Raw genomic sequence first — 17,863 nt, 5'->3', positions numbered from 1 at the left:
AATAAAGCACATAAAAAAAATTGTGAAAAAAAAATAAAAATATATAAATGATGATGGCCACACTTGTATTTAAAAGAAAATTGAAAAATGTCAAAACTTGATAATATTTAGAAAGTGGGCTGTAGAATTGTTGAGCTTATTAACAAAATCGTGGTTAAAAAATGTGAGAAAAATGAATTTCCGTCCGAGCAAACTTTTGCTTTTAGTAACAAAAGGAACAAAAAATGAAATTAAAAAATTTGTTAACAGTTTTTCTGGAAGTGTAGAAGAGGTCTTAAGTGACAATGGGAATAACAAAAAATGGAAAAAGGAAATCGAAAATTTAAGAAAAAGCGAAAACAATAAAGAAAAAAAAATGTGTGACGTTGACATTAAGGAGCTTAATTATATGATCCAAAAAGAGAAAAGGAAAAAAATACAAAGTAAAATACAACAAGAAAAGAATAAAGAAGATAACTTTGATGATACCAACGAATTACAAAATAATGAAGGAACGAACTTATGTAACAAAGAAAATGAAGAAAATATAAATTTATTTCAAATAAATACTTTTATGAAAAATATTAACTTAAACAAAAATAAAATGCTCGAACTTGAAGAATGCATGAATTATTATGACAAATGGAATACTGAACAAATTAATTATATAGATGTGAAAACCGCTGAGAAAAAAACGGTTGTGATAAATAAAAACAATAATGATAGTAATGGTTATATTTTTAACAATTCAGATAAAAATGTGGATAATATGGATAATATAAATAATTATTATGATTTATTTTTTGAAAATTCTGAACATTCAGAAAAATTAAAAAATAAAAATTCTTATAATAGCTTGTTTAACGAAAATGATCCACGTTTAACATGGAATGTCCAAGATGATATATTTTTTTCAAATCTAGATATAGAATTTTTTAATAAATATTCAGATCATAATTATTCACAATTTTTAGAAACCCTTGATCATAAAAAAAATGTCTACTTAGATTATCTTGACAAAAGAAAGCCAATTAAATTTTTAAATAAATATCAAATTATTGAAGTTTTAAATGAGCATTCTAAGGATCTATTTTTATCGGGGAGCGATCAAAATAAAAAATATGATATGCTTATAAATCAAAATACAGCTAGCCAAAATAATGTCAAAATGGACATACCATCTCATATGAACAATTTTGTAATGTTTAGTAACGAATGTATATTACACAATGTTTTAAAAATAAATTATACAGAAAATAACAATTTTGAAAATTGTATATCTCAAAATGGAGAAAGTAACACTAACGGTTTAATAAATGAAGTTAGTTCTATACAAGATGATAGTAGTAGTGGTACATTTTTTGAAAAATGTGACCAAAGAAATAATGAATTTTATTTTAACCTTATTAAACGAATAGAATTTATTGCTATGTCTTTTAGTGTGCAGGAAATTATTTTTATAATTTCTTTTTTTTATATAAAAAAAATTTCACAATTTGATATCCTCAACAAATTTATTCAAAACTTTTTGATTAATTTATATCTTTTAAAAGTGGAAGATGTTTTGATTTTATTAAAAATTTATGGAACATGGAAAAATACTTATGACGATTTTATTCATGTCCTTTTAGTTTATTTTTTTAACTTAAAAATGTCAATGTCAAACCCCCAAAAAAAAACGACATCCAATTTGAAATACCCAAATAGTTCTACAATAAATAGGAAGGAAATACAAAATAAAGGAAATTTTTATATTGACTCAAAAAATGATAATAATTTTTTTTCATATAGCGATGGTATTTTTTTAGAAATTTGCCTGAACAACAATATAAAAATAAATAATTCATTACAAATTTTTTATTCAAAAAATAATTTTAAATTTTATGATAAAAAATATTTATTGTTATTATTCCAATCTTTTTACAAGTTAACTGACCATAAAAATTGTGAATTATTTTTTAATTCAATACAAAATTTCCCATTTTTTTTTGAGAATTTTAAACTATTAAACAAAATATCAGATTTACGAAATATATTATATGAAATAAAAAATGAACATCCAAATGTAAACTTGTCTTTTAGTGAGTTGGAAAAAGTTTTAGGTTCCATAATTTATATGAACAGTTCAGAATTTTTTGAAAATTTTAAAAATTGTTTAGCTAGCCAATGTTACAACCCAAACAGAGAGTTTTTATTGGAAAATATTTCTAATGACATACAAGAATGTAAAATTAAAAAAAATAATGATGAAAAATTTAATAAACTCATTTTAAATGCAAATGTGTGTGTAATAAATTTTTCTATTTTTTATAATGTACTAATAAAAAACTTAAAAGAATTATTGGCTGTTTCTTTTTTTAATACACCACATTTGTATGATGCCATAAAAAATGTACGTTTTTCAGAAAATAAAATTTTAGCTTTACAAAATGATATTTATTTCCCTTGTTTGGTTAAGACAGAATTTAGAATAAAATCGGAAAATGAGAAAATAAGTAACGGACATAATTTAAACATTCTTAATGATACTACAAAATTAGAAGATATTTTTACATGTGAAAAGGAAGATATAAACAACTTTTTATATCATTACAAAAAAATAAATGTGCAAAATGTTTCTATAAGTTTTATAACAAATTCAATATATTTTATTAATGAATATTTTTCTAATTTTAAAAATATATTTGAAGCAATACCAAAAATTAAAACCGACATTCTTTATATGCTCTCCTTTTTATATTCAAAATATTTGGCTGTTTTAAACAGCTTAAATGATAATAAAAAAAAAAAATTATTATTTTCATTTTTGGAAAAAATTATACCTCCCTTTGCAAACTTTGATCATAATGAAGCAAGAGACAAAGTTAAGGATGTAAATAATTTTATTCCATTTTACGAAATTAGTAAATGTAGAGAGTTAGATCAAGCCAAAGAGAATATCACACAAAAAGGTGACCCATTGCAACTTTGCAAAAATAATATGATAAGCCAAAATATTATTAACACTATGTTTTTAATATTTACTAGCTATTTTAATTATATAAAAGAAAATTATATTTCTAATAACTTTCCAAATATTCTAAAAATAATTTCAACAATTTCTGTATATATCCACAATTTTAAAGAAAGAAATAATAAATATGAAAATATTTTTATTGATGAATTTTTATTTTTTAAAAAAGATAAAAACATGTTTAACAATGTAAATAATATACCTAAAGTAACTGAAGACTTGCTACAAAATTTATTAGACACAATTATTTCTTTTTTTTTAATTTATAAATCTAAATATTATTGTATGCGATTATATGATGCTCAACTTATTCAAATGGCTAGCTCACTTTCGTATTTTTATTTTTCATTATGTTTATATGAAAATAGAAATATAAAAGATCAAAGTATGGAAAAACAGAATAGAGCCCATATTTTTTATAACGATATCTTCAGCTTGTTTATTCAAGATTTATACAAATTGAATTTTGAAAACATTTCGGAATTAAATAAATTAAAAATATTTGAAGCAACAAATATAATATTTATTTTAAACGAATTAAACAGTATTTCAAAAGATAAAAATGAAATTATTTTTTTATTAAATAAGACAATTAAATATGTTGTAAATAATTATATTTATATTAGTACAGAAAATTATAAACGTATTATAAATTCATGTCAAAATTTAAAACAACATCAAAATATTTTATTAAAATGTGATATGTTTGATTGGGTCCATTACCAAGAACTTATGACCATTCTTAAGATGGAAAACAAAGAGGTGGTAGACAACATTTAAAATCATTTTACAAAACTGTTGCAACAATTTTGATTTGCACAAGAGAGATGGTTCACTTGGGGTGTGTACCCCATGTTGCATTATTTGTTTGCTTTTACTTTATTATCATTATTTTTTTATTTTTTTATTTTGTTACTTTTCACTAGTATGCATAATGAATGCAAATTTGGCAGTGTCCCTTTTGTTGTTTTTCTTTTTCATCACAGAAAGACAAACTATAATCATGCTGAAACAAAATTCACATAACTTATTTGTTTTATAATAATAAAAGTATATATTTTTTATTTTAAGGGGGAAGGAAGCGACCCAACACATGTAGATGTAGATATAGATATACATGTGCATGTGAAAACAGATAGAAAATTTCACACCTTAATATGGTTCTTTAAGAAAGTATAATTTATATAATAATTTATGGGATATATAAAAAGGAAATGTTTAGAATTTCTCTTGATATAATTCTCCCCATACAGAATATGAAATAAATAACCTTTTTTCATCTATTTTAAACAACCCGACTGAAATATAAACAAATTAATAGGTTATAATAAAATATTATAAAAATTGATTCATAACTATAATTCGAATAATGATATAATAAATATTAAATCATTATTAGTTTGTTATAATATATAGTTATTTTAAAAAAAATAAAATAATATCATATACTATGCCAAATTAATAATAGTTCGTTCTAGGTTTGCAATTATTAGCATTGCGCATGTATAAAGTTGTACGTTTTTAGAAGTTCAAAACAGTTAATCTAATATGTAAGAAGATTTATTGTTTCGAAAATTTTATTTCTAATTCTATTATTATATAAACAAAAAAAATATTATTATTTTTTTTTTAGTTTTTGAAAAATCTTTAAGTTTTTTTTCTCTATAAAACTTTACTTTTTGTTTTTATTTTTTACGCAAAATTTTAAGTTTCTATTACATCTAATAAATATGTATATATACGCGCCTTTTTGAATTAGCCTATACATTATTATAACACTTTATATGCACTTCTTTGGAATTAATAATAAATATATAAAATAATTTTTTGCAAAAATTTTCCAAAATATTATTTTTTTACTAAGAATTTCTTTTTCATATAAATATCATAACTTATCAAATATTTCAGTATACGAAAATATTAAAAAATAAAAAGTTTCGCATATTTTTTTGTATATATTAAGTTTTTATATAAGCATTTGTTTCTTTTTACTATATATATTATCACGTTTTTTTTTTATTTTTTTAATATTTCTATCCTTAGAGAGGAATATATAAAGTTGCCTAAATGTGTAAATATAAAAAATGACAATTTGTTTATGTTATTAATACTAGAATGAATAGCTAGCCATTCAACTATTCAACTATTGAGTTAGGTAAATTATTATTTTTTTTGTTTTAAAAATACAAATATTTCACAATGTCTACATTTCCATATACATACGACGAAGCAGTTCAAAATCAAATAAACGATGCAATATTTAAAGCGAAATTAGAAAAAAATTTGAATATATACCCAGAAGACTTACATGATAAAATATTTAATAATTCTTCCGAAAATGGAAACAATGATAAAATACAAGATGTCATTAATGTTGATAAAAAAATAGAGGATTTAAAGAAAACCAAACTTATAAATAAAAACTATACAGGTGTTTCAGTATCCGCTTTATTAGCATTCTCAGCTATCTATTTTGGAGTTAAATCATTGGTAAATAAAATGAAAACGAAACCCAAAGAAAACGATTCAAAATCGACTTAAAGACGCGTAATCAAAAGAAATTATTTGTATTTTAATTAAATTAAGATCAACCAATTTGCCATATATGCCATATATATAAGCTATTTGCAACATTCCTAACTATTCTATTTTATTATTTTTATGTTTTTGATTACTTTTTTTTTGTGTGTTGATACAATAGAATATATACATTTACTGAATTACAAATTTGTTTATTTTTCGTTTTATAATTTATTTTTTTTGTACTTTCGATTTTGCTATTATCTCTTAAAATTTGTATGTAGTATTATTATAGCTATTTTCCATTTTTTTGTTTTTTTTTTTTTTTTACACAATTTGATCGTTTTTGTTTTGCACAATCACAAACAATTTTTCCTACATCCCCAAAATGTGATTCCTTAATGCGTTCAAATTATAATATATATTTTTTTTTTAATAATAATGTAAATTATATATATTATGTTTTTTTATTTGGTTTAAGAAATTATAAAAAATAAAATAGTAAATCAAAAATGTAGTTAACAACTTTTTGCAAATAATTACATATTACATATATCAAAAAAAAACCCGAAAAAACATTTCAAATTATTTTTCTATATTTATTTATTATCAACTTATTCATTTATTATTATTTACTTTTTTTAATAAAAAAAATAATAAAACAAATCATATAAATATTAAAGTAAAAATATAAAGCCAAAATTTAAATTAATAGTTTGTGTTTGTTTTTATTCTGAACTGTTCATAATTTTTTTTTAATAAATTAGCTATTTTTCAGGGCTTTTTCGTTTTGCTTTTAAATAAAATATGTCTATTAAAAATAATAAAATAACATCAAATGGCAAGTCTACTAAGAAAAATAAGCAAAAGATAGTAGCAAACAACAACAATGAGGTTGGCAAGGAAAATCACAACAAAAATAACAACAAAAAAATATACTTATGCATATCCTTTTTATAAACAAAAAACTAATATTACTATTTTTATTTTCCCTTTTAAAAATATGCAGAATGACAGCTTTGACGACTTGGTTATAGGAAATATACCAAATGAAAACGAACGCATGAAAAAAAAAAGCCTGCCTAAAATGGTTCAGATATCAAAAAGTTACAAGTAAGCATTGATTGCTAAAGTAAATTTGAAAAACGCATTTTTTTTCATTTATAAACATCCATTTTTATGTTATTGCTTTTTCAGAAAATTGGAAAGAGAAAAAAAACTATTAAACAATCTCAATTCGGAAGAAAAAGAAAAAACAAAGCATCGCCTGAATGTTCAGAAAGCCATACTTAAATCTAAGGGAGAGAAAGTTTATGTAAGTTGAAAATATTTGAATCCTCATATATATAATGCATATTATGTCTTAAAAATATTGATGTATAATATTTTTGATTTTGCAAATTTATTTTTAACTTGCACATTTTAGGATGAAAAAAGTCTCAAAAATCGAAAAAAAAACATTTTAAAAAAAAAAGAAAAATCACGAAAAAGATGGAGCAATAAAAATGATTGACAGTGTCACAAAATGAGGAAACATACAAACGGAGTGAAGATACAAAATGCATATACATACTTATTACACTGGGGTATATGCTTTTTGAGAATACTTCACGCTTTTTAGAATATTTTAATTTTATACACAATTTGAAATAGTGTTTAAAGGCCAAACGAATGAAGATAATTATTTACATGAACAAAATATCCAACTTCGTTAGTTACTGGTTTATATAAATGTGGGGGTAAGAAAATTCGTTTTCTTGAAATAATGCCAAAAAGCACAATTGCCCACCATAAAATATGAACAATAAATAATATGAACCGGACAGGAAAAGAATTACATTCTGGTAATATCATCATATCAAGAGTTATAACATATAATTGAAATAAATTGAAAATATGAATAATTCTTATAATAGTTGGTATTGTTTTGCATAATAGTCCTAAAATATAAATAAATAACGGTGAACTACCTGGATACATTTGATTATTTTCTATATCTACCGCCAATGAATAGCCAATACATTTTATTAAATATATAATTCCAATCAAAATCCAAAAAATCGAAAAAACATAAACATTTGAGGACGCTGCACACACTATTTCTTCTTGTATCCTTAATGAAAAATTAATATATCCTGATATAAATATTATCCCTCCAATTATGTAGCAAACAAATGTCCAAAAATAATACGATATTACGCTTAAATTAAATATTTCATTGAAGAAATTATAATAGCAGTCTTCTGAACTGTTTTCATATTGCGGCGTTTTTGTGCTTATATCACTACCATTGCTACTAGCGCTTTCGTAAGATTCGTCACTTTCCATTTAAAAAAATTGTATAAAATAATAAAGCCTTTATAACATATACGTATATGCGTGTGTAAACGCTTTTACTCGTATGGGAATTATCAATTTTAAAGTGCTACTATCCATTTGTAACTTTAGCTATCCCTTCAAATAATTATGCATTGTTCATACAAAACCTGTCAAAAAAATGAACAAAATGTGTGCAAAAGTATTGAAAAGGAAAAAAAAAGCTAGCTATATATAAAAAAAAATAAAAAAACGTATGAACAAAATCTTTAAATAATGAACAGCAATTAATTTTTTTGTCAATATATTTTTTTTTGATTATTAAAGTTAATTTTTATTGTTTACTTTTTTTGTATCTCATATTTGGTTTATTATTTTTACATTCTTAATTTGAATTTTGTATTTTTTTTAATATAATTTTTAATTTCGTCTTTTTTCCCAACTTATTTAATTGGTATTTTTTTTTGTTACATTTTTCGTCTTAATCTGGATTTCGAAAATCATGAATTTTTCGACAAATTTGTAAAACAAAAAATATTATTATTACACATTTTTTTTATTATTTAAAAATTGTAAAAAGTTAAAAAGGTGTAAAAACAAATGAGAAAAATAAATACTTTTATAATAGTATAAATTATTTTTCTCCGAGTTCACTTAAAAAAAAATATCTACACGAATACCCATGGTAACATTTCCATTTTTTTTCAAAAAAAAAATTAAAAGAAAAATCATACACAAAAAATAAATAAATGAATAAACAAAAGAATGAATAAGTAGTAAACAAATTCGAAAATACTTAAAAATTTCATAAGGGTATACATATAGCTATATGTATAAGCCATATATATATGGCAAATAATTCGGTTATTTAAAAAAAAAATTTTAAGGAGACAACACTAACACTGGATGGAAATATAAATATGTGTTTACATATTAAATATTTTAATTTCATTATATTTTATATCAAACTAATTGTTCTGTTCTAATTATCCTATATGTTATTTTTCTTTATTGACTTTCTCATTTTTTTTTTTTCTTTTCGTGATAAGTTCTTGCCATATTGTTTTCCTTTGACCTTTTCGACTTTAAATTTGGTATTGATATAACCTAATAAAAAAAAATATATTAAATGTTGAAAATAGGTAAATAGCGAATATGCATATTTGCATAGATAACTCATTATTGTTTTTATTATTTTTTATAAATTTACTTGTATGATTGAACAAGTATGGGATATCTATGGGTGTGTAGTAAGAGTCTATTAGTTTTGCTAAATTTTCTATTTGTTCATGTAAATTGGACAATTCATTATTTGGATTTTCAGTTTTTTTTATCCCAATTAGACTAGGATTATTTAAACAATTAAATTCACTTGAGTCAATATATCTAATAAAACAATATGAATATAAAAGGGTATATATTTAAATAATTGTATTATTGATTTTTATGCTTTCCCAATAAGATGTAGATATAATAAATCTATTTTAATTCATATAAGCATACATAAATGGCTGTTCAAAATAATTATGTTCTTTTCTTTTTATTACTCTTTTTCGATCAAGACGAAATGCACACTCTTCAATGAAGCCATTATGGGAATATGCTTATAAAACTTTTCATACCTACGCAAAGAAAACATCAACGAAGGAATAGTGACAAGGGCAGTTGTGAAATGCATTTTTCATTTTATTCATAGCGAACACAAAACTATATATGCACACATTTATTTCATATTTCATTATTTTATTGTTAATTTTATATTACTGAACAGTTTTAACCAATATGATGGCTCTGATCGCATTTTTGTCTAAGCTATCTTTTATATCGTCATGTGTTAGGAGCAGGTTTACTAAAGATTTATCTTCATTAATAACTCTATAATAATGTAAAAATATGAAAAATAGAAAGGGAAACCTCTGTTTGTTTGCTTACGTAACATTTTCATGTATAATGCATGCACGAAATAATATATCTTAATTCGTAAAGCGATTTTTTTTTACTCGAATAATAGTTTAAGTAGTTCGCTACTTTTATCTTGATCTAATGGAGTTCTACAAAAATAAGTGAAATAAATTTCTATTATTTTGCATTATTAAAAAATTACCAAAAATATATAATTTTTTTATTCCCTTCTTTTATAGTACATTTCAACGTTGTATGGCGACTCCATTATTCTTTTAATTCTCGTTTTTGTTCGTTCTTCCATTTTTTATTTTGGTCAATAAAAATATATAGAATTAAATTAAAAAAAATAATTAAGCAAAAAACAGTGTGTGTGTAGGAGAAAAAACAACCATATATTAAAATTATAACATTTTATAAGTTTCAATGTTTTGTTCTTAAGCTCATGTATGTATATATATAACTATATCATTTTATTTTTTCATTGTTCTGTATTTTCCTATAATCTATTTTTTTCCATATTTTATGCTTTACCAATATATATAATACATATATACTGTTATATTTTTTTTCTCTTGTTTTCGCTTTCTATGGAATGGTGTCATTTTTCTCCTCTTCCATTTTTTTAAAATTTTATTTTTGCGCATTTATATTATTGCTTGTTCATACAAAATTGTTTTAATAATAATATGCATAAATTTTAGGAAATAAATAAATAAAAACATAAATAGATATCCATTTTTTATGTCGCTATACGCACTTGCTCTTTTAATATTCCTTCCAATATTTATTCAAAAAAATTAATATAAAAAAAAAAGGGAAATATGTAAAAATAAGTATATAAAGAACAAACAAAGGAACCAAAATAAAAATTAACTAATTTATAATACATTCTATATGTTCATATATATTACATTTTTATGAACTGTTCATATTTTTTTTGAATTTTTCAAAATTATTATTCTCATTTCACAAAATTGTGTCTCGTTTTTTTTTAAAAAAAAAGGCACATAAAAAAAATGCCTGAAGAAAAAGATGGAGAAATTATGTTTACAAACACCTTTTGTGCAACGGACGATGAGAGAGTAACTTCAGTGTTGGAATTTAACAAAATAAAAATCCAGGTATATATATAAATACATACCTATTTTATGTATATGCAACTTTACGCCTGTTGCTGTTATTATATATACAGTTGTAGGAGTATAATAATTTTTTTTCTATTTTCAATATATGTAACAGTAGAAATATTAGTAAATGTGTGAGCCTACGTAAGCTCAAAAAAATATGGTAGATTATGGCCGTAAATAAAATATGTACATTTTTTTTTAGGGGTATATAAGAAATATAAAAATAGAGGATTTAAAATATCTGAGAAGTATTGAAACATTAAATTTAGCAAACTTTTATTTATTATATTTTTATTTAAAAGACATATATTATATTTTTTTTTATTTTATTTGTGACCTAAGTAAAGAAAATCTAATTTCCCTAAAGAATAAAGGCGAAATAAAAAATTGCTTTATATTTAATACTACGATTGAAAATTATGATACTTTCCTAAGTTCACTAAAACTTTTATTTGAAAAAAATTCTGAAATAAATAAACGGGGGGCTATATCGGACACCCCAAAGGGGCCACTACAATGTGACGATGCAAATGCAAATACAAACACGAATGAAAATACAAGCACAAATGCAAATGCGAAACAGGGGAAGCATGGGAAGAATGGAAAAAAGCAAATGGCCGAGAGCGAAAATAAAAAAGTAGGCTCTTCCCCATACGTAAACCAACTTTTAGACACAATATATACAGAAGATAAGATGCAAACACATAATATAGATAAATTAATAAATGATAAAATAAAAAAAGAAAATACATTTGAAAATAATTTTGTTAAATTGAACAATAACTTATCTATCTATAAATTATCATATCTATATTTTAATGACAAATTAAAACGAATAAGATTGGACTATAATTTTCATTTAATATTATCGAATAAAATTAGATATAAAGAACAGAATACCAAAAATTTTGGAAAAAAAACAAAACAAAATACAGGCATACTTGAAGATAGTGAAAAAACTTTCTTTCATATATATGAACGGCTATTTTTGTTGTATGTCTCACATTTTAAATATTATATATTTTCCTTTTTCCTTTATTTCTATATAAAATATACAAATACCAATTACCGACTTGATGGTAAAAGTAATGAATCACATTACCATAGTAATAATAATAAGAATAATAAAAGTTTTGAATTCTTGTATAACAATGATGACAATTTAAAAAATCTCAGTAGTGTTATATCTCACATTTTAACCTTTATAAATAATGTTTTAAATAATCTAAATAATTTATTAAATGATAAAAAGATTTCCAATGATAAGGACAAATCATTACAAGGAACAAATGCAGAACATAAAATATATACTACCAAAATAATTAATAAAATGTTAAAGCAAAAATTATTTTTCAAATATATTAAAATAGAACATATTGACCTTGCATTGTCATGTATTGTTTTGGTGAATATATATAGTCAGGATTATGCACATTCCTATTTTTATTTAAATAATATTTATACTAACTTGATGCATGCTTTTCCAAAATACAATGCATCAATATCTCTATGGAAAAATTGTAAGAATTATTTTTAAACCATAATTATATGCTTTATAAAACTAAAAAAATATATCAATCGGCTGTCTTGCTCATTCCTCTAAATTGTCACATAATTATTTATTTTTTAAATATACTACTCTCTCTTTTTTTTTGACAGTGCGCCGAGCAAACTACTTCCGTTTCTTTGCGGACATGGAGAAAATATCCTTAATAGAACGATGTTCACTTTTTTTTAACTTGAAGAATATTAGATTAGATTATTTATATAGCATTTTAAAGTCAGGAAATAATAGGAATAGGTACTCTATCAATATAAAATTAATTGACGAATGCTTATATTTCCACAACATAGAAAGGACAACCTATTTTTTAAATTGTTTACAAATACAAATAAAAAATGAGAAAATGTCTTTCAATATGTCTAATCGTGTACCTATAGAAAACAATGATAGGTGTTTTTTATTAGATAATAAAAATGAGTGTCTTCAAAATTTTTTTAAAACATATAAAGAGTCCATTGAGGATTATACTTATATTATATATCAAGAAAAAAAATTTGATCATCAAAAATGTTTTTCCAAATTTGACATATCCAATATCATTTGCTTTGGAATGTAATAGCTCGAAAATATAGCTATTTTGCTTTTTTACATTATTTTTTTTTTTTTTGGCTAGCTGCACACACTTTTTGCTAGTTTAATTTAATTTTATGTGTCTTTATTTTTAAGTGAACCGCATTGATGCTCCACCTTTCCGCTTACCTGTTTAAATAACTTATTTGTCTATATAAGCATACTAAACATTTTTTCATTCTTGTGTTTTTTTTTGTACCAATTATCGTAAAACACGATATAACCACATTTTTATTTATTTAATTTTGTTCGCGGACAAAGCATAGTTGTGAAAATACCTTTTGCTAGCACATATCGTATTCATTTCAACAATGTTCCAAAATAGGTTTATATTAAATAGTTATAGTAACAATAGTAAACATGAAAATATAGGAAAAACATTCAAAATGTATGTAACAATTTAAGCAAAAAATGGAAAAAAAACATGTATAATAACTATAATTTCTATATTTTGTCATAACCGTTTTAAAAAAAAAAAATAATATATTTACTAGCCAAAATAATATGCATACATATATTTTTTTTTTATAAAATAAGTTTATAATATTTTAAATATTATATGTCTTCTCTCTTGTGATTTATATTTAAGTCTTGATTTGGTTTTTTCCCTATTTCTACACAATAACTGGTTCCATTATTATTTTTGGAATTATATATACATCGAGAACTTTTTAATTGCATATTTTTATTTCTTTCAATTTCATTTTTATTAACATTATTTCCATATAGCCACATATAATTAACAACATAAGGATCGTTTACACTATTATAAAACAAAGCTTCTTTACTTCCCATCTTTTTTAAACTAAATTTAATACTTTTTTTTTTTTATCTTCTACAAAGAAAAAAACAGCCAAAAATATTATTACGATTAATATAAAAAAAATATATGTACAAAATGGCAATAAAATTATAGGGAAAAATATAAAAGCCATATGCTCATTAATTTGAAATTTTTTGAAAATAATAAAGAAAATACTATAATGACAATAATAATAAAATATTAATGATAAACATTTTCAATCGTATTTCATATATTTTTATTATATTTGTCTACTTTTATAATATTTATGTACCTAATTAAATGAGCGAAAAGGAGAAATGAAAAAAGAATTTTATTTACTAGCCCAGCAAAGAGATAACTAAATGTGTGCATATGATAAATAATACATAATTATGGGGTTCGCTATAATATACACATATGTAGAATTAAGATATAATGCTTCCAAAAAATTGTCTAATCATATAGAAAGTACTTTTCTTTAATACAAAAATAGTATAAATTATATATCCATTTTTTTTAAAAGTGATACATTCGCATAGTCTTACTCTTTTCCATATATATCTGTCTATAGACAAATATATATCCCTTTATATGTACTTTTTTTTTTTTTTTTTAAATTGGTATTACTATATTTTTTCTCTCATTATTAAAGAGGAATGTATAATTTTTTTGTTTGTTAAATTTTTAAAAGGAAGAATAAAAAAACGTAATAATAATATACATTGTCAAGGAAGAATATAACCAACCAAATAATGAAAAGACAAATTTATCTTCTTTTTTTATTTTTATAAAATAATATTAATCGAAAAAAAAAGGGAATACAATAGTATCCAAAGGTTAGACTGTTCATAAAAAAAATCGTAAAAAAAAATAAATCAAATTATGTCCCCTCTCTTGAACATTCCCTTTATCTCATTATACTACATTTTTAGTGCAATATAAAATTTATAGCTTATATTTTTTAAACTATAAATAAAACGAGACAAATGCTTTATTTATATATCTTGTTCTATATTCCCATTTTTTTCCAATTCTATAGATGAATAAAGAAAATATGAGTGAACATGTCAGAAGGATTTTAGCGAAGAAGGAAAGAAAAAAACTTAAGGAAGAAAGGGAATTATATAATGCCACTAAAATTATTAGTTCGCAAAATAATGCTATGAGGAAAATAATAGCTCAAAAACAATCAGCTTCCACTAGCTTTGTTAGTAAAATGAAAGATATAAATAAAGCATTCCCACATATTAGAACTAAAGATGATAAAAATTATATGAAAGAAAATCGAGCAAAGATTCTTGAAAAAGCTGTACTTCATAAAAAAGTCCAGGAAGAAAAAGAGGAGCTAAAAAAAAAAAAGCCATTCAAAATGAAGAGGTTTGAAAAAATTACTTCAAAAGTGGCTGAAAATTTAAGAAAAAACGAAGCGAAAAATGAGGCAAAAAAGGAAATGGAGTCTTCAAGTGAGGTGGACGAAATTGAAGAGGAGGGAATGGAAGAAGAAGCAGAGGTGGATGAAGTAGAAGAAGCTGAGGAGGAGGAAGAGGTGGAAGAAGTGGAGGAGGAGGAGGAAATGGAAGAAGAAGAAGCAGAGGTGGACGAAGTTGAAGAAGAGGAAGCGGAAGAAGTTGAAGAGGACGAAGAAGAAGAGGAGGAGGTAGAAGAAGTAGAGGAAGATGAAAACTGCAAAAGGGAAGATGGGTATGGGAAAAGCGAGCCAAATATAATAGATAAATTTCAAAAAAACGGGCGTTCCCAAAAAAATGAAAAAGGTGGAAAAGATAAATTTCATAAAAATTATGGGAAATTACCAAGTTATATTTTAAAAAAAAAAAAAGATATACCAGACGAATCAATGGATGCACCCCCAGGATATCGTGTTTTAAAAAATGATGAAAGAAATTATGTCTTAAAAGAATTACATTCTCAATTAAAACAAGTTAATGAAGAATATAAAAATAATAAAGATAAAGAAAAAAAAATCGATCTTGGAAAACAATTAAAAGAAATAAAAGAGTCCATCGAATTATTTAGTACCCCATATGTTGTTGTAGATGAAAACTTCTAGTAAACAAATGGAAAAACAAAAGGACAAATTTTTTTTAGTAAGCTCTCACATTGAAAAAAGAGATATGATCATAAAATAAATAATGCCCCAAATAATGATTAAATTGTGTATATATATACACAACCATTTTTAAATATTATAAAATTGGATACATTATGTATGATTGAAAATTATTAAAGTTTGTCCAATCGAATTATACCCTTATTTTATCACGTTATTTCACCATTTTCTTATGCTTGATTTTATTAATTTTTATTATCGATTTTTTCTCGGCAAGTTATTTTTTAATAATGCATTTTTACATGCAAATTACAAATTGAAAAAACGTAAAAAACGTTGTAAAAAAAGTTGTAAACATTTTTATGCTAAAAATAATCAAAAAGTTCTTATACAAAAAAAAAAAAAATAATTTACTGTCTTAAATGAGCAGTTAGGCGGTCAGGTAAAGTATCCATAACACATGTTCCTAAAAAGGAAAAAAAATATATCATAATTGTGGGCATATATAAAAGATAGCATGATAACTAATGTTCTTTCTGCCTTCATATTTCTTCCTTCTTTTCTTCTTTTTAAACATTTTTTAATTTTACCTTTTTGTCTTTGGTCGTCCCATTCTTCAAGCTGCTCGACAGTACAAGCGATTTGCGCTCGATAGTATTGAAATCTGAAAAAAAGGCGAAAAAAAAAGCAAAAAAAAAGCGAAAAAATATGAACAGTTCATAAAAAATGGGGATAATTCATAAAAAATATGACCAGTTCATAAAAAATAGGCATAATTCATAAAAAATATGTACGTTCATAAAAGATAAGTACAATGCTGCACACACATATATAAGTGGTAAGTGCCACTTCTCATGCTCTCACTTGCAACGTGGGTCATCATCTCCAAGTTCTTTTGCACAACGACAGAACATCGTATATCTATAAGCACAATGATTGAATTGATTCATTTGTAAAAACCTTGGATCCTGTTAAAAAAAAAAAATATAATAGTACATGCATAGAATTTATTTTTTTTTATATTCCATTCTTAGAAAGGTTTATTATGAAAAAATTGTACTAACAAAACATGATTATGTTAAAAGATAAAGAAGAGGATGGTATGAAAATATACAGATTTAAAAGTAAAAGTCAACATATCTTTATGGACTGTTGTTATAAAAGCATAGCATATATGAAAACAACTTTCTCAAATATATATATACATGTATATATAACATATTTTAAATAAAATTGTTTCCATGTGTAGACATATAATGTATATTATTTTTTATTGATTTATAATTACACTACTGTGAGGATTTTGGGAAGTTATTTCATCATAGTTTTTCATAAATTTTTGATTTAAATTATTGGAGTCAGCCATTTTTAATAACTGTACTTTATTATATATATATATGTATATGTTATTTTTTTATTTTATACACACGTATTTATTTCTCATCGTAAATCTTTAACATAAAGATTTATATATTTCTAATATAATTATAAATTTAAGGATTATATATAAATATATTATTCCCTTAATTTTTGATGATATTTATAAGTATATTTTTTTTATTCGATTTGTGTGCTGATATATTGTATTTTTTTTTTTTTTTTTCAGCTTTCCGGATTTGATAAAAATAAAAATAAAAATTTTCTATACAGCATATGCATATCTTATGATTATTTTTGCTGTAATTGTTTTTTATTTCTGTTATACCATTTTGTATGTATATCATGATATATTTTGTTTTTTTTTATTGCCTTTTTTTTGTTTTTTTCATTTTTATTTCCCCCACTATCCTTCATTTGTCAATCGAATTTTGCAATCGACGAATTTGAAACAAATCCATGTACTTCTTTTTGTTTGTTTGCATTTTCAAAGGTTTTTATAAAAAGTGAAATTTAATTTGAGAGCAAAAAGTCTATCTCGACCTATATATAATACAAATATTTCCATGCAATTAATACTTATTTGTTTCATACACAAAATTATAATCTTTTATACTTTATTCTTAATTTAGTATATAAT

The 17,863-nt window shown here is 23.0% G+C and overlaps 9 protein-coding genes across 9 annotated transcripts; 5 read left to right on the top strand and 4 right to left on the bottom strand.

Annotated features, from left to right (window-relative positions):
- Positions 1 to 172: 172 nt before the first annotated feature.
- Positions 173 to 3,772, top strand: PCHAS_0829800 (conserved Plasmodium protein, unknown function; the record flags this gene model as incomplete). The annotated part of the gene is made up of 1 exon (XM_734839.2): positions 173 to 3,772. One exon carries the CDS (start codon positions 173 to 175, stop codon positions 3,770 to 3,772), a length of 3,600 nt encoding a protein of 1,199 aa, XP_739932.2.
- Positions 3,773 to 5,191: 1,419 nt separating this feature from the next.
- PCHAS_0829700 (conserved Plasmodium protein, unknown function) lies at positions 5,192 to 5,533 on the top strand (the record flags this gene model as incomplete). The annotated part of the gene is made up of 1 exon (XM_737514.1): positions 5,192 to 5,533. The coding sequence occupies one exon, from the start codon at positions 5,192 to 5,194 to the stop codon at positions 5,531 to 5,533; it is 342 nt and encodes a 113-aa protein (XP_742607.1).
- A 786-nt stretch (positions 5,534 to 6,319) lies between these two features.
- PCHAS_0829600 (conserved Plasmodium protein, unknown function) lies at positions 6,320 to 7,025 on the top strand (the record flags this gene model as incomplete). The annotated part of the gene is made up of 4 exons (XM_016797942.1): positions 6,320 to 6,406; positions 6,522 to 6,625; positions 6,710 to 6,827; positions 6,939 to 7,025. The coding sequence occupies 4 exons, from the start codon at positions 6,320 to 6,322 to the stop codon at positions 7,023 to 7,025; spliced, it is 396 nt and encodes a 131-aa protein (XP_016653842.1).
- A 143-nt stretch (positions 7,026 to 7,168) lies between these two features.
- PCHAS_0829500 (conserved protein, unknown function) lies at positions 7,169 to 7,840 on the bottom strand (the record flags this gene model as incomplete). Its single annotated transcript, XM_737513.2, has 1 exon — positions 7,169 to 7,840. The coding sequence occupies one exon, from the start codon at positions 7,838 to 7,840 to the stop codon at positions 7,169 to 7,171; it is 672 nt and encodes a 223-aa protein (XP_742606.2).
- Positions 7,841 to 8,819: 979 nt separating this feature from the next.
- PCHAS_0829400 (conserved Plasmodium protein, unknown function) lies at positions 8,820 to 10,034 on the bottom strand (the record flags this gene model as incomplete). The annotated part of the gene is made up of 6 exons (XM_016797941.1): positions 8,820 to 8,935; positions 9,039 to 9,214; positions 9,376 to 9,450; positions 9,593 to 9,703; positions 9,829 to 9,879; positions 9,973 to 10,034. The coding sequence occupies 6 exons, from the start codon at positions 10,032 to 10,034 to the stop codon at positions 8,820 to 8,822; spliced, it is 591 nt and encodes a 196-aa protein (XP_016653841.1).
- Positions 10,035 to 10,749: 715 nt separating this feature from the next.
- Positions 10,750 to 12,980, top strand: PCHAS_0829300 (conserved Plasmodium protein, unknown function; the record flags this gene model as incomplete). The annotated part of the gene is made up of 3 exons (XM_739430.2): positions 10,750 to 10,854; positions 11,063 to 12,380; positions 12,520 to 12,980. 3 exons carry the CDS (start codon positions 10,750 to 10,752, stop codon positions 12,978 to 12,980), a joined length of 1,884 nt encoding a protein of 627 aa, XP_744523.2.
- A 569-nt stretch (positions 12,981 to 13,549) lies between these two features.
- Positions 13,550 to 13,789, bottom strand: PCHAS_0829250 (conserved Plasmodium protein, unknown function; the record flags this gene model as incomplete). The annotated part of the gene is made up of 1 exon (XM_051320988.1): positions 13,550 to 13,789. The coding sequence occupies one exon, from the start codon at positions 13,787 to 13,789 to the stop codon at positions 13,550 to 13,552; it is 240 nt and encodes a 79-aa protein (XP_051176947.1).
- Positions 13,790 to 14,817: 1,028 nt separating this feature from the next.
- Positions 14,818 to 15,846, top strand: PCHAS_0829200 (conserved Plasmodium protein, unknown function; the record flags this gene model as incomplete). Its single annotated transcript, XM_732292.2, has 1 exon — positions 14,818 to 15,846. The coding sequence occupies one exon, from the start codon at positions 14,818 to 14,820 to the stop codon at positions 15,844 to 15,846; it is 1,029 nt and encodes a 342-aa protein (XP_737385.2).
- Positions 15,847 to 16,256: 410 nt separating this feature from the next.
- Positions 16,257 to 17,212, bottom strand: PCHAS_0829100 (cytochrome c oxidase subunit 6B, putative; the record flags this gene model as incomplete). Its single annotated transcript, XM_734995.1, has 4 exons — positions 16,257 to 16,312; positions 16,437 to 16,510; positions 16,711 to 16,814; positions 17,135 to 17,212. The coding sequence occupies 4 exons, from the start codon at positions 17,210 to 17,212 to the stop codon at positions 16,257 to 16,259; spliced, it is 312 nt and encodes a 103-aa protein (XP_740088.1).
- Between the last annotated feature and the right edge of the window lie 651 nt (positions 17,213 to 17,863).

This window comes from Plasmodium chabaudi, assembly GCF_900002335.3.
Source record: "Plasmodium chabaudi chabaudi strain AS genome assembly, chromosome: 8".
Taxonomy (NCBI): domain Eukaryota; phylum Apicomplexa; class Aconoidasida; order Haemosporida; family Plasmodiidae; genus Plasmodium; species Plasmodium chabaudi.
The sequence above is the reverse complement of the archived record's forward strand: the minus strand, read 5'-3'. Positions and strand labels throughout refer to the sequence as shown.